This window comes from Rousettus aegyptiacus, unplaced genomic scaffold, assembly GCF_014176215.1.
Source record: "Rousettus aegyptiacus isolate mRouAeg1 unplaced genomic scaffold, mRouAeg1.p scaffold_m13_p_14, whole genome shotgun sequence".
NCBI lineage: Eukaryota > Metazoa > Chordata > Mammalia > Chiroptera > Pteropodidae > Rousettus > Rousettus aegyptiacus.
In genome coordinates this window covers 12,749,795-12,773,608 of record NW_023416289.1, presented here as the reverse complement: position 1 = coordinate 12,773,608, position 23,814 = coordinate 12,749,795, and the positions used below count along the sequence as shown (strand labels likewise).

General features: G+C 39.9%; 1 protein-coding gene across 2 annotated transcripts; it reads right to left on the bottom strand.

The window, feature by feature from the left end:
* Positions 1-162: 162 nt before the first annotated feature.
* On the bottom strand, positions 163-23,814 carry TERF2 (telomeric repeat binding factor 2). 2 transcript variants are annotated; one of them, XM_036231433.1, is made up of 10 exons: positions 23,379-23,814; positions 23,173-23,268; positions 22,395-22,525; positions 11,399-11,485; positions 10,207-10,353; positions 8,721-8,827; positions 7,067-7,459; positions 3,606-3,691; positions 2,112-2,149; positions 163-1,472 (listed from the first exon to the last, which is right to left on the bottom strand). In XM_036231433.1, exons 1-10 carry the CDS (start codon positions 23,755-23,757, stop codon positions 1,314-1,316), a joined length of 1,623 nt encoding a protein of 540 aa, XP_036087326.1. In that variant the 5' UTR covers positions 23,758-23,814; the 3' UTR covers positions 163-1,313. The 2 variants fall into 2 exon arrangements, with proteins under 2 accessions (XP_036087326.1, XP_016020269.1); XM_016164783.2 differs by having other exon boundaries at positions 2,112-2,152; positions 23,379-23,813.

Below are 23,814 nucleotides of genomic sequence, written 5' to 3'. Positions count from 1 at the left end.
TCAATGTAATAAAACTGTACAAAGTTTCCAACTTGTAACTAAAGGATGAGCTTTAAAACTTTAGCATTTCTTTATATTTTTCACTCACTCAAAAGTGAGAAAGGGAAAATTCTTTTGGCCCTAGAAGTGTATGTTATATGAGGAAATGGACAAATTAAGAGGAATCTTTCACATCTCTGTTTAACATGGCTTTCATGGATTAGAACATCCAATACAGTTTGACATCAGCTTTTTAACATAGTCACAGTGGTTCAGCAAAGCTTGTTTAACATTTTGCTACCTCCATCTGTTCATACACACTGTGCTGCAATTAAACAGCTACTTAAATTTGAGAGAAGCAAGACTTTAATGAAGAATGCTACAAGTTATGGACAATAATTAGTTCTATTTTAAAAAAAGATTACAGAAAACACTTTACTGAAATTTTTTTTTTGTTTTGTTTTTTTTTTGCTAAAAAGACAGTCTTTAGGATGTCCAAGAGGGACAGCAAGCACAACACAGTACAAAAGGAGAGGGAGATGTTGAATTCCAGTGCAAGACACTAACACAGCACAATTAGAGAATCGGAAGCAACCTTTTCACAAAGAATGGAATTAGGCATTTATATTCAACCAGGATTTAAGCTTTAAAAGTCCAGCATAAGGAAGGGAACTGGGAAGAAAGAATGGTGGGGAGGGATGGACTAAGTTTATCTACAATCACCAAAAAACACACTGGTTCAACCACATGAGAAGTGGAGGTTAAACCTGCCTACATAGCCCAGCAAATATTAAGAGCAAATGCCAAGGCAGTCAGGTCTCGGTGCTGACGTCGTAACAGGATAAAGAGTTTTTACAGGGACCCTGATTCCACCAGGACTGGTCTCAACCTGGGCTCATGACAGACGAAGTTCCCTTGCATTTGCATTGAAAGGCCAAAGCTTTCCCTGGAACAAGTTCACTCCAAATAATACTCACATTGCTGGTTTTAACAGGTCATGGAGTCATCAGTGGCTCCTAACCAACTCCACCGTTTCCTAGGAGAAGGTCCTACTGATTATGGGGATTTGAATTCAAGCAAACCACTAAAGAAGGGAAATACTAATGATATTCTGGCACTGTACAAGCTATCTGCCTGTCATCTCTGCCAAGTACATGAGGCGGACTTGGCTTTGCTTCTCAGCTCCATGATATCCAAGAGCGATGAAGTAGAACTGGTACCTCCCCCACGTCAAAGGAGGATGCCTAAAATTTTCATCCCAGCCCAGAGCAGACTATGAGGGGCTATTATTAGGAACCGTGCTCCTGTGAATTCTGTGGAAATGAAATCTTGTTTCAGTTCATGCCAAGTCTTTTCATGGTCCTCCAGCGATCCTTAATCATCACAGCTGTTCGGTTAACAAATGGGTAATTTTTAGAAATGGCAACCCAATTTCCTTCCCCGAATTTCTGCACTCCAGCCTTGACCCACTCACTTTCTTCTACAGTCCATTTCTGCAAAAGAAAACCAAAAGATTTATCACAACCTGTCTCTCCACTTATTCACATTTTCATATAGTATAGCGGTAAACTCAAGATCCTAGGAGAATACTCTGAACCCAAAAGAAGAATTTACATTTTTAAAACACAATATAGACAATAAGTTAACACTGTGGATTTGGACATTTAATAATTTTCAATGTTCTGCCATTTCATCTTCAACTAATAATCATGTCTGTATTCAGACTTTAAACGTGTGTGTTCATGGTCAGGAAGATGTGTCAGGTTTCTGTCCTAGATTTTTCCTCTGGAGAATAACTACAGTTAAGTTCTCAGGTGACATCATTGATTGGTTCTGTGACTTGTTAAGTGAAACAATGTATAATGAAACCAATTTTACCATAGGCTAACTGATATAAACAAGAGTTAAGTGCATCTAATCAACATTATAACAAAGACATTGAATGAAAGGACGTTATTTGTTATTCGAGGACCTGCTGTTATTACTTTAACTTAGTTTGGGTTATCAAAAAAACGCAAAAAAAAATTTTTTTTTTATCAGGTGCGTGGGTAGTCTATGAAATGTGGGTACTTATTTTACCTCTGCGCTACCCCTACAAGCAGGATAGATCAGAGAAAAGAATTTTAAATTACCTGTTTTTTGGTTACACTTGTACTCTCTTCATCTGATGCTGCTGGAAAACATTAAAAGTAGACATTTCAGAATTCACCTTTCTCTGTATAAAACACCAGAAGACATATAATGTCCCTAAAGGGAAAACTTGATTCAAACTTCACCAACTTTGAGAAAAGGAAGGACATCACTAAAGGATAATGTTTTTGTCTTTTGTTTGCAAGATACTAATAATTTCAGCCCATGAAAATCTGTATAAACCGAATACTTTGCAAAAAAGCATTCAATAAATGTTGGTCAATGATGGATTTTGGGCTATTTAGTAAAAATGATATTTTCTAAAATTACCGAGGGACTGTGGTATTTAAAACCCAAGCATATATAACAGTTTTACTGTTTCATGCCCGCACTTTCAGATCCCTTGTCCTTTTATGTAAGTAGAGTTAGGTTCAATTCCTTAAACAAAAGAATGGGATGATAAATACTGCTTCCCACTCCAACAGACCATAGGAGATCTGCTCAAGTTCCCACCTCTAACCATACGGAAAGAGATAGATGAAGCCTCAAAAAAACATGAGACCACAATAATTTTATAAAGGGCCAGAGGGCTACAGGAGGGCATACAAGTATAAAAGATATGCCATTTCAAGCCAATAAGAGGCAGTTAAAAAGGTGCAGGAAAAGACAAAGTTGCATAAACATGAACCTTGCTAGAGTGTCTGCCTTCACAGAGGCCCTGTCCCAATAGTGCTTCCTAAACAGTGGAGGAAGGTGGCTTGGGAGCAGATTATTTATGTCTAAATTGTGAAGTATTTCATACTATAATGGAGGCAGATTTCTAAAGCTGACAGATCTGGACTGCATTGGACATGGATGTTTTCTAGAACTTTTATATCCTGTTTTTAAATATTTAATGCCACTTTTATTGATTTTTTGTTACTTCTCCCCTTTTTCCTGTGATCTTGATCTTGCCAACTACGTTTTTGTCTCTAAGGTACTTTTTAAGGACAAAACCTATGAGACTGACAATGGATTACTATTCTGTTATAAAAATGCTTAGAATCTCAAAAACTAAGGTTTAACACTTAGATATTTCCATTAGAATGTAAAATGTGCAGTAGAAATTCTGATGCAAATGCTATGAAGTTTAGTATTAATTATGGAAAAGTAGTTTTTCATCTTTAGGAAAAAACATGTAGAAATTGGTAAGAGAATTTTTACTTAAACAAGAATTAACCACTACTTTTTCTAATTATAAGACTTTAGGAAGAATATCAACTACAATTAAATATAGGACTTATTAAAAGAGAACCAGGAATTTTCCATAAAGTGCTGCCTTAATAGTCTGTTGTTTAATGAAAAAGGACATAAAACTGCCTCCTCATGAACCACGATGAGAAGCGTATTACTATTTCGAGTTAGGAGACAGTTTATGGAACGTTAATGTGACAGTAACATGCATCTACACTTCAGCAAGTGTCAAGGAAGAGACCAAGGAGGATCTCCTAGCTTACCCTGAACGTGAAACAGTTCATCCTCTTCCACCCAAGTCTCTTTTTCTTCAACCCCATTAGAGCTGTTCCACTTGCCTTTGGGTACTCTGAGGAGAGAGAGGACAGGGTGTAAAACAAATTCATCCTGGATCATTCTATATTCTGCCCTTGGCTCACTCGCAGTCCTGTATTCCTCCATGTTTTGCTGTGACCACATTCAAGATTTACCTACACACAACTCCCAAATCCTGACCTGGCCAGGTCTCTGCACATCTTCATCCCCCAGGCTGCAGGACCACCCCTCAAACTCAGCACTGAAAACATCACTGTCCCCCTCAAAATATTTATTTTTAAGGTCTAGGTATTTCATAAATGAGTAATAAAAGCAATTTGCTTAGTGACTGCAGACTTGAAAAAAATATCTTGAGTTCCATGAGTTTACTATGAAATTACCTAATTGGTTGCACTATTTCCTTTGTATTTAAGTTGGATTATATCCTCCAAAACGTTTTTTCTAAGAATAATTTGCTGGAGACAAAGTGAAGGATGTTTTTCCTTCTCAGGGTATTAGCAGTGTCGATTACTACGAATAAATAAAAGTAGGTTTAAGTTTTCTATCCACATATTTGAGTGCTGGGATAAAATTGATTTTTACTTCTGGGTCCATTATTTTCACTCAGGTAGCTGTTTGCTCTTCCTGCAGACTTTGCAGATTGGTTTGGTAACCTCCTGTTCCTCTGAACTCGGCATTTATTATGTGAACAAATGCTTTGGTACTTCCTAATTTCTCATATTGTGGAAGGGGCTGAGATCTGGGTCCTCATCTTAACTGTTACTGGCTGTGTGAACCCAGGCAAGGGAGGTCACTTCTTGGTGCTTATGCTCCTCACAGGTGAACTTAGAATTTGAGAAGCAGTGGTCTAGAGGGGTAAGCAAACTACAGCCTGTGGTTGCTGGTTTTTGAATAGCCCTTGGACTACGAATGATTTTTACATATCAAAGGGTAATGCAACAGAGACACAAGTGGTCCACAAAGCCCAACATCTTAACCCATTGCTGGCCTTTTAGAGTTTTCTGTATGACCCCTTAAATTGCAAGAACCAAAATCATTTTCTTTGCTTAATAAATATCTAGTAAGCCCTTGTTCTGTGCCAAGTGCTGTGGAGGATATAAAACTCTAGTAAGTTGTGGCCTGCCCTCCAGGTGGTGCATCCTAGCATCCTAATCTTGCCTTCCCCTCCGACTTGCCCTGGTCCAGCCTCCCCCAGGACTCAACTGCTCATTTGGCAGCCAAGTCCAGCCACTCTCCTCTCCATTCCCTCAGCACCTGTTCAAAAGCCCTCAGTGGTGTCTCATTAGGGCCTAAAGATTAGTTGAATTAGATTTGGGGCATACTTAGAAAAGCAGATTACAGAGCATTCCCCTGCCCCTTCTAATTCAGTAGTTAGGAACCTGAGCATTTTTTTTTTCCTCAGCATTCTACAGGTAATTTTGATATGAAGCCCAGTTCAAGAACCTCTGTCCTGTAGAATATAATAGGAACTCAAGTTCTGGCCCCTTTATCCATCCAGACTTTTCTCTCTTCATCCTCTCTGTGCACTGTTTTCTCTTGCCAGACTACATGACATTTTTCAGAGCATACCAGGCTTTCTCATGCCTTTATGTCAGGGGTTCCCACTGCCTAGGACCTCCAACCCCCAATAAGCTTGATGACTTCCTAGTCATTCTTCAAGGCCAGCTCAACATTTGTCCCTCTTCAAGGCTTGCTCCACCGACTCTGCTGAGCAGGGTCAGCTCTTCTTCCCTGGAGCTCCCAGGCCCCTCACAGGCACTTTCTTTACAGCCAGGGTCACAGGATCCCTTTTTTCTGTAAAGGGCCAAATAGGATCTTCGGCTTTAGGCCTTCCTGTCTCTGTTGCAACTACTCAACTCAATGTAGCATCAAAAGTAGCTACAGACAATACAGCCACAGACAATACATAGATGGGTGTGGCTGTGTTCCAATAAAACTTTATTTACAAAAACAAGCAGCAGGCAGGCATACCAGGCTTAGGGGCCATAGTGTGCCAACCTCTGCTTCAGAGTATCCGTCATACTTTATACCCTTGACACGTGAGAGGTGGCTATGTCTGAAACTTTCACAAATCCTCCCATTTATAAAACCACTGTAATCATACTCTGTCCAGTTTCCTCATCTGTTCAGGGAGCAAAACCTACACTTCACAGGATTTCTGTGAGGAGTAAAGGAGCTCATGTATCAAACAAGAATAAAAGTGTGTTGAGCGGCATCTGCTTGCCCAGTCAGTGACTCACTCACTTCCAAATGCAGATAATGGTGCAGATTTGTGCCTGAGTATGGGTCACTTATCAGATGACCAAGCCCCTTGGCACCTAGCTCATGCTGCCAGAGCAGAGGTCCCCAAACAACTACGACAGAGAGCAGTGGTAAAAGATGGCAAGGGCCTTGGGAGACCAGAGAGGTGATCACTTATAGCAGGATGACCAGGGGAGATTCATAAAAGAGGCAAAATTTTTAAGAGGCAGCCTGGTGTAAGTGGTGTACAGGGTACAGGCATTTGTGCCAAGACAGACCTGGATTAAAAATCCCAAAGCCAAACGTTGCCACTTTTCAGCTGTATCACTTCGGGCAAGTTAACTTTTCTGAATTTGCCTCTAAAAAATGGGGCTAGTATGCCACTCGCAGAGTGAGGACTGAAGAGACTCAGTATGGTAATAAAGTGCTTGGCCCATGGAAAGTACTTAACCAATGTTAGCTTCTCTTCCCCTTGAGGTACGGGTGGGATTCTGACAAGCAATGATGGAGAGATGATAGTCAAGCCATGGGGGATGACAGGGAGCAAGACTACAGTGGAAAACAAACACAGCATGTTCCAGAGAGAGCAAGCTCATCAGTTTGCCTGGAGGGAAGGGTCCACAAGCCGGCACCAGGGGTAGCAAAACTCAAAAGCCAGGTCAGGGGCCATGACGGGAGAGCAAAATGAAAGCATTCTAACCACTGCCCCACAGAACCTAGCAGGAAGTGAGCGATTAGTAAATATTTACTGAGTTTGCCAAGTCTTAAATGTCACAGAAGGTGCAAAACTAGAAATATTCATAAATCTCTTAAGGATCAAAGTGTAACATGGCCCAATTCAAACAAATTTCTTTTAACAAATATTTAGGAGTCATGCACTGAGAAGTCTGCTAAAAAACGAAAGCAGCGATGAATAGGAGGCTCCAAAACCCTTCCATCCTTACTCATGCCCTAGTGCAATGCCTGGAAGCCCACGTGTGAGGCTTCAGAACTGGCAGGGATGGCTATGTATGTCACCACTCTCCACTCCCAAGTCACATTCTAGCAGTCTGAGCAAGCTTTGGTGGTGAAGAACTTAGTTGAAAGTTACTTCATTCATGGAAGCAATACTAGGCCCAACCAGGCCCACCAACTAGCCCCCAAACTGCTACAAAGAAGGTCTTCATACTTGGGATTCTTCTCCGCAGGGAGGGGTTGGTTGAGAATGGCAGGCTTGGACGGTGGCACTGGAACGACCTCCTGGGAGGAGTCGAGGCCTGGGCTCGCCTCAGTACTCTGGCTGTCCTCCTCCAGAACCAATCTGCTTATTGTCATGCGCTTGTTCTTGGGCTGCAGTTCGGAGCCACCCTCCCCCTCAGCAGGGGCTGAACTTGCATTTTCATCTTTTCTTGGTCTCTTGTTTTTGAGGGCTGGTGATGGAGGGGGTGCTTGTTTAGGAAGTACCAGATCTTTCTGGTCCAGTTTTGAGAAGGCTGCCTCAGAATCTTGTGAACCAGACAGAGTCTTGAAAGCTGCTTTCAGAGTCATAATTCCAATGGTGGTCGGTGTATTCTGTAGCTGTCTGTGAATAAGGCAAACACAAAGATCAGTTTCATTACTGGTGATGCTCATCCGAACAGCCACATTTTCAAAGTGTGAAGCTTCAAATTAGAGGACTCAAGTCCTCTTTGTTTGAAAAAGAAAGGTTGCTTATACAACCTTTACACAAGCTTCTATTTAAGTTAAAACTCTGGAGTTTAAACTGCAAATCCGAGAACCTAAAGGAACTAGGGCCAATGACACTCCCTCCAGGGACCTCTTTAGCCCATGTGCAATCTAACCCATTTAGTTTGCATGGACTAAAGCAATGCTCCATTAAGTAAGAATTCTGCATAGTGCCTAAAAACTCACCACAAGTCCATCTGGAAAACCTACTGATAACCCAGCAATTTCACCTTGAAGTCTAAACTCTTCTTCCAGCTGTCCCAGTCCAACCCTCATGTGACAGGAGTGAAAAGACTGGTCTCTATTTTGCCCCTTTTCTCCTATAATACACTTGTGAATGGGATCTTGAAAATTCTCAGCATAAGCAGCGTGCCAGTCTTAGAACAAGAAACTGCTTTCTTAAAATAAAGTGCAATTCATCTGTCATTTGGAGTAGCCAGTATGCTTTAGGTAAAAACAGTTGAGGGGAAGGCAAACTGGCGTCTCATAGGCTTGCCACACCCAGCTAGCAGATAAGTCTTATTGCCCTAGCCTACGCAAGTGCTTTTGAAACTTGAATAACTAACAACATTCAAGAACTCGGAAAGCTCAAAAAAATTTTTTGGATATCCCACACAAACATGTGAACTGAAGTTTGGGCATTCTCATGTAGCAACAATAGCACAAAGCTGAAAAACATACCTTCTCTGGTTCAGTGCCAGGCTCTCAATTATCCTAGACCTCGCTCCTTTACGTTTCCTACCAGGCCCCCACAGGCATCTAAACTTGTGATCCCTGCTTTGGCAATTGGTCCTGGGAATCTGATTCACAAGTCTGAACACTATATTAAGAGATCAGGTATCAGCAAGGAAGTATTGAGTAGATATGGGCGAGGAAAGAAACTTGGAGGACTAGCCAGTCAGGAGCTTCTGTCAGGGATCTGGCATCGCAACTTCAGAACTCTCATTTTCCCACGGTGTGTTCAGTAACTCCCACAGTGCCTCATAACAGTAACCCAGTGACATGTTAGGAGCTCAAGTCACCAGGAGAAACTAAGAGATCCTGGTCTACGGAGAAGACTGTTTCCAACAGACCAATCCAGTATTTAACCCAGGATCACAAGAGGGCATCCCTCTCACCTTGCAGGTTCTCTGGGTGGCTTTTCCACAGGCTCTGGTGCTGGCTGTTTATCTTCCTTCACTGTTGTTGAGGCAGCAGACTCAGATTTCAAAGCTTTTTTGGCCATCTAGGAAGGAGAGGGTGTCATTAGGAGAGGAAGCCACAGAATTTCATTAATTCTCTATATTCAGTATGCAAACATGTTTACTTACAAATCCAATCTAGGCATAAACTAGAGAAGGACAAAAGGAGCGGACTTATAAGAATGACCTCAAGAACATGATTTGAGTAGTGCTAACCATCTTGACACTGCAAGAATTCTTTAAACATGTGATTTTACTTTGTATCTCTTCTTCCATCTTTCCAATCTCATTCTTAATCTAGTTTCTGAATTCTAAATAAACCTTTGGGGTCATGTACAAAAGTCAAACTTTTTTTTTCAAACTTAGGATAACATGGTTTATATTAATATCTTTGAATCTGTGTATAGATTTTTTTATGACTACATTTCCACAAATATGTTTTGCCTTTTAGCAACTCTTTGAAAATCCTTACTTATAGCACATAAAGCTCTAATTAGGCCAATCTTGCTCTAACTCCAATTGTTTGTATGTCTCCCTCTGACTGAAGTTTTACACATTTCCAGTCAGTCCAGCATATTCCATTTCAGGTTTATGTATCTGTGTTGAGTGATGTCTTAAGAGCTGTGAGTTCTATCCTCACACAGAAACAGGGGCAGCTTATTTTCCATTACCTGGAATACAAAGAAAAGAAAGGATCCTAGGCCAAACTCAAGTATTCTAACCCTCGCTCCCTGATTATTCCAAACTATCTGCTTTACAAATAATTTGCCATTGGACAGATGACTGCTAGGATCATAGACACTATCCTAATATAGGCCTTGAACATCTATTGTTATGAGCTATATTTTCAACACTCAAAATTTTGGTTAAAAGAAAAATCTCTACTGTTTACTCTTATCACAGTCTACCTTCTAAGGCAGATGGGGCTCTATTTCTTTTATATACTGTCTTGAGCCTCATTGCTTCCATTCTTTATGCTTAAATCTTTGATCTAATTGAATGTCTTCATTTGGCCTCTTTTGCCTTAACATATATCTAGTCTCCAGTTATCCCTTCTTCCTGTTAACTCCATCATACCACATCTATCAAACCACTCTTCCTCCCAAACTTAACTCAAATTTCATCTCCTCTGTGCTCCACCATCAGCTGCTCTAAGTGAATGTTCTCCTCTTTTAACAACAGATTAATCACATGTAGAGGAGGTAAAAATAGGAGGCGATGGAGACCAACTATGTTCTGTTTGCCTCTGCTGGGATCTCTGCTTCTATAAATTTAAGATATTTAATTAAGGAAAATAGTGCATACAATTCAGTCTTTCCCACACATTTACTCTGTAACTTCTAAAAAGAACTGTCCTTTTTCCAATTGCCTGCACATTCTCAAGGCCGTATCATGGTTATGGGAAGAGCAGGCCAAGGCTCACTGTGAGGAGGTAGGGCTCTGCATCATCCAGGTGACTCTCCAGGAAGCGCAGCATCTTCTGTTGGAAGGTCTCGTAGGAAAAGTTCTGGATAACAGGGTGGGTCACATTCTTTTCACGGATAATGTTCAGGAGATCATTTCTCAGTTTCTACACACACAAAAAAATATTTGCAACATCAGAAAGGAGAACTCCAATAAAAATTCAATAATGATGGGTTGAGACAGTACTATGAGAACTTTCACAACACTGTCAATGCAAATCACTAGTACACATATCAGAAGGGCAGCCCCCCACAAAGAATGGGTCAATAAATTGTGGATCGGCCACAATGGGTTACCATGCAGCTATTAGAAAAGAAAAAAACTTAGGATCTAAAGTACTTCCGTACATTTACATAAAGATTTTTAAAGTTGCAAAGAACAAAACATGGAAAAAAAAAAAACCAAAAAGAATGAAACTTTTTACATGCTAATACAGAATGATCCCCAAGCTATATAAGTGAAAGAAGCAATTTACAAGAATGCTCAAATTAGTGTGTAGAATATGCTCATATATATGTATGAGAAGAACAGGAAGAATGGGTATAATGTGTATGTCTTTATGTACATACACATGCACAATGACTCACTTGCATAAACAGGGTATCTTGAAAAGATAAAAGAAAACAAACAAAGCACAGGCTGCCTCTGAAGAGATGGCTGAGTGAGATGGGAGAATTTTCACTAACCTCTTTTGTTAAGCTTTTTGAATTTTCTATTATGTATATGTTACCTTTTCAAAAACTAAAATTTAGATTTCTAAAGAAAATAAAACAAGAACAAGGTACCAACAGGGCTTTTGACACCAGAAAATAGAGGAGTTAAGTCCTTATAAAGGCAAATTCTCAAGTCTGCAGGATCAGCATTTATGTAAGTGAACTTAGAAGTATAAACAAAACTCGATAGTTTGATAACTTTAAATAAAGTTCTGTCACAAACCAGACATAAATGGGCAAGTAAATGACTTAGGTATATTTGTCTAATAAAAACAAAAAAATTTGACAAAAGCCTGGATATAAAAGATAACATGCTAAAGGTGATGAATATTTAAAGACAACTATTTAGCTCACATTCCTGAGAAAAAACCCTTTTCCTGTTTTCACACACGCACATGAAATGGATTTAAGTCATAGGAGCAAAAACATGAAATTTACCTGAGTTGTGGGGTCCTTGGACATATGTTTTTTCAAAATTTTTGAAGCCTTTTCAAATTCTTTGTTTTTGATACAAATAATGACGGCCTACGAAAGGGGGAAAAACTTTTTTTAAACTGTTGTAATAATGACATGAAATAAGAATGTCAAATATCAAAATACACCTTACTAAAAAGTAAAACTGAGTCTTGTATACCCAAGAACTTTTTCACATTCTATCAAATTCTTGTACTTAAAAACTAACAATTATTGTTCAAGCGTTATGAATAACTGTAAGCTCTTTCAGTGTAGAAGGTAGTAGATTTTTAAAAGATGGCTGATACAGCAAAATCTGATCCCCTGAAATACAGACCATTTGCCCAGTTTGCATAGGATCTTCTAAGGAAAGGCAAAATGGACAGGAGTCATTCCAGGTCCCCAGAACAATCAGTTGTTCTTTTTGGATGCAAAAACTTTGATGTAATGGGGATGGGGGAGGTAGAGGGGAGAATATACTTGGGGGCAGGGAGGACATACTGGGGGTGGGCAGGGAGGTGATTTGCTGACCACGGAGTTCTGCTAGTTCCATTCAGAAAAGGCCTGAGGCCAGTTCTGTAGGAGAATCAACACAACCTCTCAGTACCATAAGCCCCAGCTGGCAACTCCAGTTAAAGTGTGCAGGGAATTACTGAGACAAACCAATCAGAGGCAGGCAAAGTAAGAGGACAGAAAGTTCCAGGTAGGATGAGAAAGTCATATCAGCCACAGAGGAAAAAAAAAGTCTTTTGGTAAAGAAACTCCAAGAGAATATATGGAGAGGGAAAAATAACTAATTGAAAATTTAAAAGGATATTTAAAAAACAAGACTTCTTTTAAAAATTAGAAAAGCCAAGAGAAAAATGGGAGCATTTCAAGTTATCAGGATAGAGTAGCTACCTTATGTTCAGTCTCAAGAGAGGTGTCAGACACATAAGTGCACATATAAAAGGGGGGGGGCGTTGGAAAACTGGTTCAGAGATATTTTCAATTGTAGAAACACCAAGAGGAGGAATAGCAAGTACTAATCTCTGCTGATGGTATCAACATGCTGAGTGCAGCCCAATGGGGGTGGGGGGGACTGGTGTCAAATGCTCTGGAACAGCAGGCACAACCATAAGTTCTTGTTGCCCAGCGAAGGTACAGTCTTTCAATTTAATCAGATGACCATTTTCACATCATTTTCAGCAGAAAATTATACTAAGACTATACTTAATTTCTTGCATATGAAAGGTTTTACCTGTTATAAATCATTTAGGTCGTATTGTTTTTAAATTTTATTTACTTTGTATACAGTAATATTGTTATTTTTTTTTTCTTTCGAGGGAGTGTACTGTTCTAACACATGTATTGACCCCTGTAACCAACACAATGAGGATACAAAAACCAAAGATACACAAACCTCCCTTGTGCTGCCTGCCCTACTGTAGACACCACCCCTTGCCCCATCTCTAACCCCTGGCAACCACTGATCTTTTGTTTTGGCTCATCAAGAATGTCATATAAATGGAATCATACATTATGTAGGGCTTATTTTTTAAAGGGTGTGGCCCTTTAAATGGCTTCTTCCCCTCAGTATAATGCCGTTGAGAGGGGCACTATCAGTAGCTGTTACATTATCTATAGTTCCTTTCTTATTGCTGAGCAGTATATCAGATTGTATGGATCTACTACAGTTTATCCCTTCATCCACTGAAGGACGTCTGAGTTGTCTGTTATTTTTGGTGATTATAAATAGTGATGCTAAAACATTCTTGTATAGGTTTTGATGTAAACATAGCATTTCTCTAAGATAAATACTGAGAAGGGGATTGCTGGGTCATATGGAAAATATGTTTAATGTCCTAAGAAATAACCACACTGTTTTCCTCAGTGGTTTCACCATTTTGCCTTCCTATCAGCAATGTATGAGAGTTCCTGTTGCTCCACACCCTCACTAGCACTTCTTAATGTTCATATTTTTTTAAGTTTAGCCATTCTACTAGGTACGTCCTAGTATTCATTGTGGTTTTAATTTGTATTTCCCTATTAACTAAATAATGTTGAGCATCTTTTTTTATGTGCTTATTTGCCTACTGCATATTTTCTTTGGTGAGTCTTTTGCCCATTTTAAAATAGGGTTGTTTCCTTTTGAGAGTTCTATATATAGGATACGAGTCCTTTGTCAGATATAAAATTTGCAAATATGCTGTCCTATAGCTTGTCTTATTCTCTTAACAGTATTTTTCTCAGAATACAAGTTTTAAATTTTGATTGTCCAGTTTATCAGTTTTTTCTCTTATAGGTCATACTTTTAGCATCATATCTAACAACTTTTTGCCTAAGTCCAAGACATGAAGATTTTCTTTTATGTTTATTTCTAAAAGTTTTATAGCTTTACATTTTACATTTAGATTATGATCCATTTTGAATGAATTTTTTTATGAGTTTTCCAAGGTTCCTTTTTGCATATAAGCATCCAGTTGTTTCAATACCATTTGTTGAAGACCATCCTTTTTCCCTTGAATTGCCTTCGGATTTTTGTCAAAAGTCGATTAGCCATATTTGTGTGGTTCTATTTCTGCACTCTTCTGTTCTACTAGTCTATATGTCTGTGGTCACCTGAGTACTTGGACTCATGGGCAGTAAGTCCTCCAGTTTTGTTCTTTACAAAATGTTTAGTTCCTCTGCCTCACCATGTGTATTTTAGAATCAGTCTGTATCTACAGAAAATCCTACTGAGATTGGAATTATATCTATAGGTCAGTTGGAGAAAAATGACATTAATTATATATTAAGTCTTTTAATTCATGAATATAGTATTTCCATTTATTAGGTCTTGATTTCTTTCATCAGCATTTTGATTTTTCCACATGCAGATCCTGCACGTTTTGCTAGACTTATACCTAAGTATTTGTCTTTTTGGAGCTCCAGTAGTCCAATTATCCACTTCGGTTTTCTGCAGTTTCAGTTACCTACAGTAAACTGCAGTCTGAAAATATTCTTTGGAAAATTCCAGAAATAAAAAATTTGTTTTAAATTGCGCAGTTCTGAGTAGCATGATGAAATCCCAGGCCACCCTGCTTTATCCCTCCTGGGACGTGAATCATTCCTTTGTCTTGGCATATCCATGTTGTACCTGCTTGTTAGTCACTTAGTAGTCACTTTTTATGTGCTTATTTGCCTTCTGCATATAAGAGAGACTGTTGGGGAATATTACATTGCTTGCATTTGAGTAACCCTTATTTTACCTAACAAGGCTCCAAAGCACAAACAAGTGATGTTGGCAATTAGAAGATGCCATAGGTGTATGTATAGGAAAAAGTATATATAGGATTGGTACTATCTGTGGTTTCCGGCACCTCCTGGGAGTCCTGAATGTATCCCCCACAGATAAGGGCGGGGGGCTGCTATATTACAAATAGCACTGTTTTGGTAATTTTATTTCACATGGTCACTACTATTATATGGAAATATGATTGATTTTTGTGTGTTGATCTTGTATACTGCTATCTTGCTCAACTATTTAATATAACTTCTTTTAAAAAAATAGTCTGTGGGATTTTCTATATAGGTGATCATGTCATCTGTAAATAAGGACAATTTTATTCCTTCCTTTCTAATCTCTTGCTTTTTATTTCTTTTTTGACTTACTCATTAGCTAGGTCTTCCAATATGATGTAGAATGTAAGTGGTGAAAAAGGATTCTTGCCTTGTTTTGGATCTTAAGGGCAAAGCATTTATCTTCCACCATTAAGTATGAGCTTAGCTGTATGTAGGTTTTTTGTAGATTCCTTTTATCAGGTGAGGAAATTCCCTTTGATTCCTAGTTGCCGAGTGTTTTTTTGTTTGTTTTTCTCATGAACTAATATTGAATTCTGTCAGATGCTTTCTGGCATCAACTGATATGATCATATAGTTTTTCCTTTAGATGGGGTGGATTACATTGATTTTCAAATATCGAACCAGCCTTGCATTCCTAAGCTTTAGGTTCCGCACTCTGCCATACTAACTGGATCTGCATCCAGAGCTAAGCGGCAGGGTAGACAGTAAAAAAGGCAATGGAATCTGTTCCAACTTCCAGTGATCACAGCTCCACTGCTTAAGAGAAAAGGGTCCTCTCCCTTCGATTTCAGATGCCTGCCCTGCTGCCACCAAGGCAGTACTGTTTGGGTGCTGGGGCAAAAGAGAAGGGAGAAAAGAAAAAAATCAAACTGGAATTTCTCCCACTCTCTCTGGCCCTGAGATTTCTTTCCTGCACTTCAGACCACAGAGAACCTCTCTTGTAGTTATTTCTGTTCACGTGTGGAGTGCACTTCCAGGTTTCAGGAGCCTTCAAGCCCAGGCCAGGCGATACTGAAGAGGGAAAAAATGGTAAGCTACTCATCACCGGTTTGGCGGACCTTCAAATTCTGGTCTTCCCATCTGCTTACTACCATTTACATTTATTTATTTTTCTTCATTTTTTAAAATTTTAATTAGTTTCAAGTATTTAGTACATTGGTTAGTCATCTATATAGTGAGTAAAATGATACCCCCATTACTCCCTCCCTTCCCTGACCCTCCTCCTAGCCAATGTATTAATGCTAATTGCATTCCTTATGCTGTGCTCTCCATTCCCATGACCATCCATGAACTACTAATTTGTACTTCTTTAACCCTTCATCCATTCTCCCAGCCTCCCGAACCCCCTCCCTGTGTCCGTCACCAAACTGTCCACTGTATTTGTGAGTGTTTTTGATTAGTTTGTTCTTTTTATTTCTTAGATTCCGCATATAAGTGAAATCATATAGTGTTTATCTTTTTCTGACTTAAATACTTTCTAGGTCCATCAAAGCAATATCTTTTTCCATCCTTTTCATATGCTGGGGTCTTGTTTTATCTTTTCAGCCACTCTGTTGGTTGGAACACTTAATTCTTTTCCACTTAAGGTACTGATTGATAGGAATGTAGTTGTTACCATTCTTTATTCCTGTTTTTGATACATGTTTTTTCTTCTTAAAGAAGTCCCTCCAACATTTCCTGTAATATTGGCTTAGTGGTGATAAATTCCTTTAGCTTATTTTTATCTGGGAAGCTGTTTATCTGTCCTTCAACTCTAAATCATAGCTTTGCTGGATAAATTACTCTTGGTTGTATATCCTGGGTCATCATCCTGTCTAATATTTTTTGCTAAGCCCTTCTGTCCTGCATAGTTTCTTTTGAGAAATAAGCTGCCAGTCTTATGGGTGTCCTCTTATAAGTAATTATTTTTTTCTCTTGCTGCTTTTAATATTTTCTTTGTATTTAACCTTTGGCATTTTAATTATGATGTGTCTAGGTGTGGGCCTCTTTGGATCCCTGATTTTTTGGAATTCTCTGAGCTTCCTGGGGTTTTATGTCCATTTCCTTCACCAAGTTAGGGAAGTTCTGCATCATTTTATCTTCAAACAGCTATTCATCATCTTGATTTTCTTCTGTTATGCTGATCAGACAACTATTTGGAGCCTTAATAGTGTCCCTTATTCTCCTTAAATTATTTTTATAGTCTTGGCATCTTTTTTCTTGCCATTGTGGTTAAGCGTCTTGATTGGCTTTCCTGTCCTCTAGATAGGGCATTTGATCCTCTTCTTTACTCACTTTCTTTATTCCATTTAATATACTTCTCATCTCAGATAATGTGTTCTCCATTTCAGACTGGTTCCCTTTTATAATTTCCATTTCCATTTTTATCTCTTTGTTGGAGTTCTCCACACTTCTCAAAAGTTCATTGAGCATCTTTATAGCTAATGTTTTGAACTCTGCATTTGTTAGATTACTTGACTCCATTATACCTGGATCTCTGTTCTATTCTGTCATACGGGTTCTGCTTCTTTGTCTTCCCAATTTGGCTGTCTTTCCGTGTGTTTCTATATACTAAGCAAAGCTCCTAAGTTTCCAAGTCTTATTAGTGTAGATTTGTGAAGTAGGTGTCCAGTGGCACAGTCCTGAGAGGGGTTCAGCTGCTGGCCAAATTTAGCCCAGGCCTCTACTCCTCTGGGGCCACCTGTTAAGATTCAGCAAGCAATCCACAGATGCTGCGCTTATAGTTGCCTCAAAAGGCCACATCAGAAACCAAGGCCAGCTGTCTCTATCAGTGTGAGTCTCAGCAAAGAGTACCTGACTTGCTGAGGATATACCTGGATATGGCTTAGGTAGGGGCCCGAGTTGGGGGAAGCATGGTTTCAAGGAATCCTCTGGGCAGAGTGACCTGTTATCCAGTTTGATGACATAACAGCTATGGTGGTGCTGTGTCCGGCGCACTGGTAGAGGGGAGGGCTCAACAGGGACCAATGGATACTGCCGGCACTTCTGTACTGAACGAATCTTGCCTCAGCCCTCATTCCGACGATGTCTCCCTGTAAGTCCCTGGTGCCCCATGTGCGGCCGAATGGGCACTGGTGCTCAGAGCGAGCAGGTGCATCCCCGTGAAAATCCGCTTGCGGACGTGGCCCCTTTCTGAGGCATCTGCCTCTGCCGCTTCTCACTCAGCCGCTCGGGACCAGGCAGCCCTGCGTCCTCACCCCATCCTACTTTCTGCTGTTGCAGGGTGCTTTCTTGGATTTCTCCGCAATTGTATGGCTTGTTTATCTAGATCCCAGGTGATTTTTCCTTGCTGCTGCTCCTTGTTTCCATCACAACTTTGATTTGTCACCAGAGGGATGAACAGAGCCTCTATTATCTACGCCATTTTTCTCTCCCCCTACCATTTACATTTCTGAGTCCTTAGATAGCTGCTCCACGCACTCTGTCCAGGACTTATACTTGTAGCATTAAGGGAAACAGAAGAGACTATGCTTAATCTATCCCAGAACTGAGGCAAAGGTCCTATTATATTTATTTTGTGAAACAAGAAAGGAAATGTGAATTCTTTCAAGATCTAAAAGTCTGCCTCCAAAGTGTGCTATAGGCTTATTTTTAAAAACTATGTATTAATTTACTGTGAGGGTTTTTTTTTTTTAAGAGATGAACCATTGCTTTTCCACTTGAGAGTGTTCAGAAATAAGTGTAATTTCTTCTCTCTTTATCTGTTAAGGTTCTTGGGGTACAAGCAATAGCAATGGTTCTTGCTAACTTAAACAAAAAGGAAATTCCAAGCAGATTTTCAACAGAGATGAGATAGATTTATGCTGGGGGAAATGACAGAAAATGCAAAGAGAAAACCAAACTCACAGAAGTGACTAAGGCTAAAGAAGCAAACTCAGAAAGAAACCAGGCTGTTATGGGATGCAGGAATGCTCAAAAACTTTGACAAAGCTTTTTGTTTCGAGAATTAAAATTCTAAGAGAGTGTGTCTGAAGTTCAAGCCCCCCCACCCAAGTGGGTTATAGCCTCCAAAGAAAATCAAGGTGCTGTTACTGAAGATGCACAGCAAAAAGCAACAAATAAACGCTTCCCCCAAGAACATGCCATACATGTTATTCTTCCGTTCTCCACAGAAATCTTAACTGAGGAATCTTTTAGTTAAGAAGAGAAAACCAATGCAGTCTCAGTATCATTAATAGTTTACAGAAGCAGTTCTCACACTTTTTGGTCTTGGGATTCCTTTATACTCTTAAATGTTAATGAGGATCCCAAAGAGCTTTTGTTTATGTAAGTTATATCTGTTGATATTCACCATATTAGAAATATAAAACTGAGAAAATTTAAAAATATTTATTAATTAAAAAGTAACAAACTCATTACAGGTTAACATAAATAACATCTTTATGAAAAATTACTATATTTCCTAAGATAAAAGTTTAATGAGAAGGTACCATTCTATTACATTTTTGAAAATCTCAATATCTGGTTTAATAGAAGAAAAATGGATTCTCATATCTGCTTCTGCATTCATTGTTGTGATATGTTGTTTTGGCTGAAGTCTCTTTTTAAAAACCTAGCTTCACATAGATATGAAGTTGCGAAAGGAAGGAGTATTTCAATAGCCCTTTCAAAAAATTGTGGATATTCTTCTTAGACTCTACACCAAACTTCGGCAAGTGAACTTTTCATAATCTGTTACATGAAAATGTGTTAGTCTATCTAATACTTTAAATGGATCTTTTACCCATGAATGATTTTGTGATAGAATGAAATGATCATCTGGAAAATATTGGTTCACAGAGTCAATGTGGGTTTGCCAAATGTTGACACATTAAAAATATTTTTAAAGTCACAGTTGTTAATACCACCATAAATCTTATCAGAAAAGTTGAAGAACTGGAATGCTATCAGACATATGAATACAAGTTTTCCAAAGCACTAATTTTAACTTGAAAGCTTGAATGTTATCTCCAGTAATAAATACTGTCAATTGTTTTCCTTGAAGTGGTAAGTTCATTAGCTCTTTCTCAAGACCATTACTGCCAAATACTCACATCTGAATAACCAACGTTTCTCAGTTCTTTCAAGCAAAAATGGTGTTCCATTTAAAACAGCAGCTAGATCAGCATGCAGCTCAAACAGTCACACAAATGCAGCAGAAATGCTTCAGGCAAATTTCCTATTCTGTCAGACAAGACAGTGAAAAGATGTCTGTCTGTTCAAGGGTCTAGATTTTATAAAAATTTTTAACTGCTTCTTCAAAGACATTTAATTGAAACTGGCTTTTTTTGAAACTCCAAGCATATGGCAATGAAGAATTCAATGACTGCTATTACAATTTACCACTGTCTTTGTCATGCTAACACACCAGCAGTTGTACCCATCATTGCTTCTACACCATCAGTGCAAACAAATGTCAACGTACTGAAAAAAGTCAATGTTTCGGCACTGTTATGAAAATTGCTTTGACCTGTGACAGGATCCCTAAGACCTGCAGAGATCCTCAGATCATAAGTTGAGAAGTTCTACAACTCATTTGATAAACTTAAAAAATCTAATATACTTTTAAATAAATTGATGTGACACTTTACAAAGCTTAAAATGCATCCAAAAGCCTTACTGAGCCTAGGCATCCCAAGGTATTTTCCCAAAGATGACCATTAACGGTTTTATGACTCTAAATGAGAAATGAGAAAAATAATGAATTGAAGAGACAAGTAACATAGTATCACTTAATAACTAGGAGAGCAAAGTAATTTTGGTAGCCAGCCTCTAAGATGGCCTCCAATGGTCCCCACCTCCTGCAGAGTCCCATTCCACACACTACTCCAGAGCTGGGTTAATCTGTATGACCAAGAGCATATGCTGCGAGTGATGATACGTTACTTCTGAGATTGTTATAAAAGACTGCGACTCCTGTTCTTGTTCTCCTGAATCACTTGCTCTAGGGCAAGCTATCATGCTGTAAGCAGCTCTACAGGGAGGCAAGGAGCTGGAATCTCTAGCCAGTGGCCACCGAGAAAGTGAGTCCTGCTAACAACTATGTGAATGAGGGCGGAAGCAGATCTTTCAGCACTGGTTGAGTATTGACATGACTTCAACCCTAGTATCCACCTTAATTATAATCTCATGAGAGATCTCGAGCCAGAAACCCTCAGCTAAACCACTACCAGATTCCTGACTCTTGGAAACTGAGAGATAATATTTATTGTTTTAAGCTGCTAAATTTGGGGGTAATTTGTTACACAGTAGTAATAGTAATACAGCAAGTATAATGAGATCTGGTACGTTGTGGAAAATGGAAAAGCAGAAAGGAACCAATGTAAGAAAATGGTTGACTGTTTCAAGGGAATTTAGATTTGTGAATAGAATTTTCTGAATGAACCCCCCAAACAAGAGCTCTATGAGCCTAAATAATAAATAATAAATGTACAGCTAGCTGGAAGATGAAAGCCCACAATGACTCTTCCAAAAGAGGGGCCAGAAGACAAATCTACAAACCTTGTATTCTGAAGGAGTGGCATTTCTGAATCAGCTAGTTACTTAACAGGAGTTACTACACGAATTACTGTGAACTGGTGCCATTTTTCGCATTCAAAAGATCCTTAACTACTCTTGCTAATGCCATTTCTAGCATTTTCTCTCCAACACAAACCTGACCTACCTGTACTAAAAATCTATTCTTGGAATTATTCCTCCTTGGAATTGGAATTACTTCAACATTCTCTGCAAGACCAAAGGTAGTTCCTGCCAAGGTCTTTAACTAGGTAAGTAAAGTATCTGCACCTCACACTAGTTGTTTTTTAAAGGGTACTTCAGTACTCAGTACACAGCCAAGGGACAGAAAGTCTTCATTGCTAAGCAAGGCTTTGTTCTTGCCTCTTTAGAGGGTCCTCTTTTCTTATCAGTTTTCTTACTTTCCACCAGCAAGGCAATGCCGAGCTTAACCCCCACCTCTGCATCTGCATCCATACCCCTAATCCGTCATTACTGGAGAATAGCTTTTTCTGACTGGTTCCCATGACCACTTCTATGTTTTAAATAAAAATAAATCTACTACTTGAAGCTACCTGAGCCATGACAGTTATAGTCCCAAACTCTTGGACGCTCCACTAGTTTTTTTCTTGTCAAAAACACTACTTCTGCCAGCCTTCTACCATGACTGTTCTTCTAACTGGCTGATTATCCCAGCAGCTCTGATTGTCTATTCAAATGTTCCCTAACCCTCTCTACCTGAATACAGTTGCACAAAATAGCTCAAAATCAGTCTCACATTTCCCAAGGTCCCAGCTTTTCTCCTTGGTTTATTATAAACAAGGGCGACTAAACCCTAGACCAGTTGCTTCTAGCCCTTCCACGATTCTAAATGGTGTGTAATAACCTCCAAAATATCAGTCTTCAATATCAGCCCATTTCCTGTGTACTGTGACCCCTCCTGCCAGAGCCACAAGGAAGACTGCCAAAATCACAAAAGCTGAACACCTACCATTAATGGTTTTTTCCAAGTCTGGGCTGAGAAGGGGTCACCTGAAGAGGTAATATCAATGGGGTGTGTGTGTGTGTGTTCATTCACTCTCTTCATCCATTTTTCTCTACCCCACACAAAAAGATAAGTATTGTATCCTCAAAAACCTTTGATTCTTGTTAAAAGAAAAAAGAAAGAAAAATAGAGCCTTACAGCCTCCTTGACCAGTTTTCTACTGGATTCGACCACTGCCTCTGTCAGTGTAAATTCCGTTTTAATCATCTCCAACACATTGATAGCTGATTCCAATGGTGTGAGTTCAGCCTCCATATCAAAGGAACAGTCTACAACAAAGAACAGTTTTTACTTTAAGCTATCTTAAGTTATGTCCAAAAATACATATATTTATGGCAAAGAAATGCAAATATAGTTAAGATTTGCATTTAATTACTGACATACTTGCTACAGGCTAACGAACATATTAAGTATCCAAATTCAAATAAAAGAATTTTAAATGACTTAATTTTCAAGACAGGTAAAAAGTTATTTTTTAAAACACATGGATTTGCATCTCAAATTTCAGGATACATGTATCCTCCTCAGATACAAGCCGCCAGAAACTGAAGACCGTTTTGCTTAGCAGCTGTCAAGTTCAATTCAGAACAAAAATGTGCTCAATACTCTGAAAAACAATCTACTATGGGGGAAGAGATGGCCATCTTAACATAACTAACTTCAGATAGAAGCAAAGTTGGGGTGAGCAAGAAACAGGTGGGAGGCAAAAAAAAAAAAAAAAAAAAAGAAAAGAAAGAAAGAAAAAAAGGCAAGCAAGGGAATCTCAACTGGAGAAAACTAGAGCCAGAGATTAATTCAGCACCGTGATCAAAACATAGTAGTGCACCTTAACCCCGAGTCCGTAAGTTCTGGAGGTAAATTTTATAACACCATAACTCTAAACAAGCCCAGAGAAGAACGCAAAAAATGACCATACCTAAATTTTCCCCTTCTTCAATGCGCGATAGACACTGCATAACCCGCAACAGCCGGGACACAGTATGCTCCTTCCCCAAGGGCCTGACAAGCAAAGCTGGGAAAGAAGACATCGTTGGTTCGGCGACTACCCCAGCCCCGACACCCGGGCCCCAGAGATTCCCCTTCCCAGGCGCCCGAGCGTCCTTCCCGCGGCCCGGCCCTCACCCTGCATGATGTCCCGGATCTGCCTGAAGTCCCCGTACCGGCTACTTCGAAAGGCCCGCAGCGCCTCGTAGAAGTAGAACTTGAGCACCCAGCGGTTCACAGCCTCCTCCAGTCGTGCCTCCCCCGGGCCCCGCTCCGCGGCGCCCCCCAGCCCGGGATCATGCCGTCCCCGCCGAGCCCGCCCGCCGCTGCGGGACTCCCGCCGTCTTGCCGCCCGCCCGCTGCCGTCGCTGCTCCCGCCTCCTCCCGCCATCGCGTTCGATCGCCGCGCACCCTCCCCGCCCTCCCGACCGGGCCGCTTCCTCGACTGTGACGCCGCCGGGTCACGCACGACGCCCGGGCCGGAAGCGGGGCCCGCCGTCCCGGCTCCCGCGGCCATGATACAGACGGCGTTCCGAACCGCCCGCGGGCTTCTGGGAGGGAAAGGACCGTGGGG

Excerpts from the sequence above, each read along its gene's own strand:
- TERF2 (XM_016164783.2), bottom strand. The coding sequence starts at position 23,757 with ATGGCCGCGGGAGCCGGGACGGCGGGCCCCGCTTCCGGCCCGGGCGTC. Across the intron at positions 10,354-11,398 it reads CCAAGGACCCCACAACTCAG|AAACTGAGAAATGATCTCCT; the intron begins GTAAATTTCATG and ends TTGTGTGTGTAG. Across the intron at positions 3,692-7,066 it reads CCTGCGGAGAAGAATCCCAA|AGTACCCAAAGGCAAGTGGA; the intron begins GTATGAAGACCT and ends CTCTCTCCTCAG.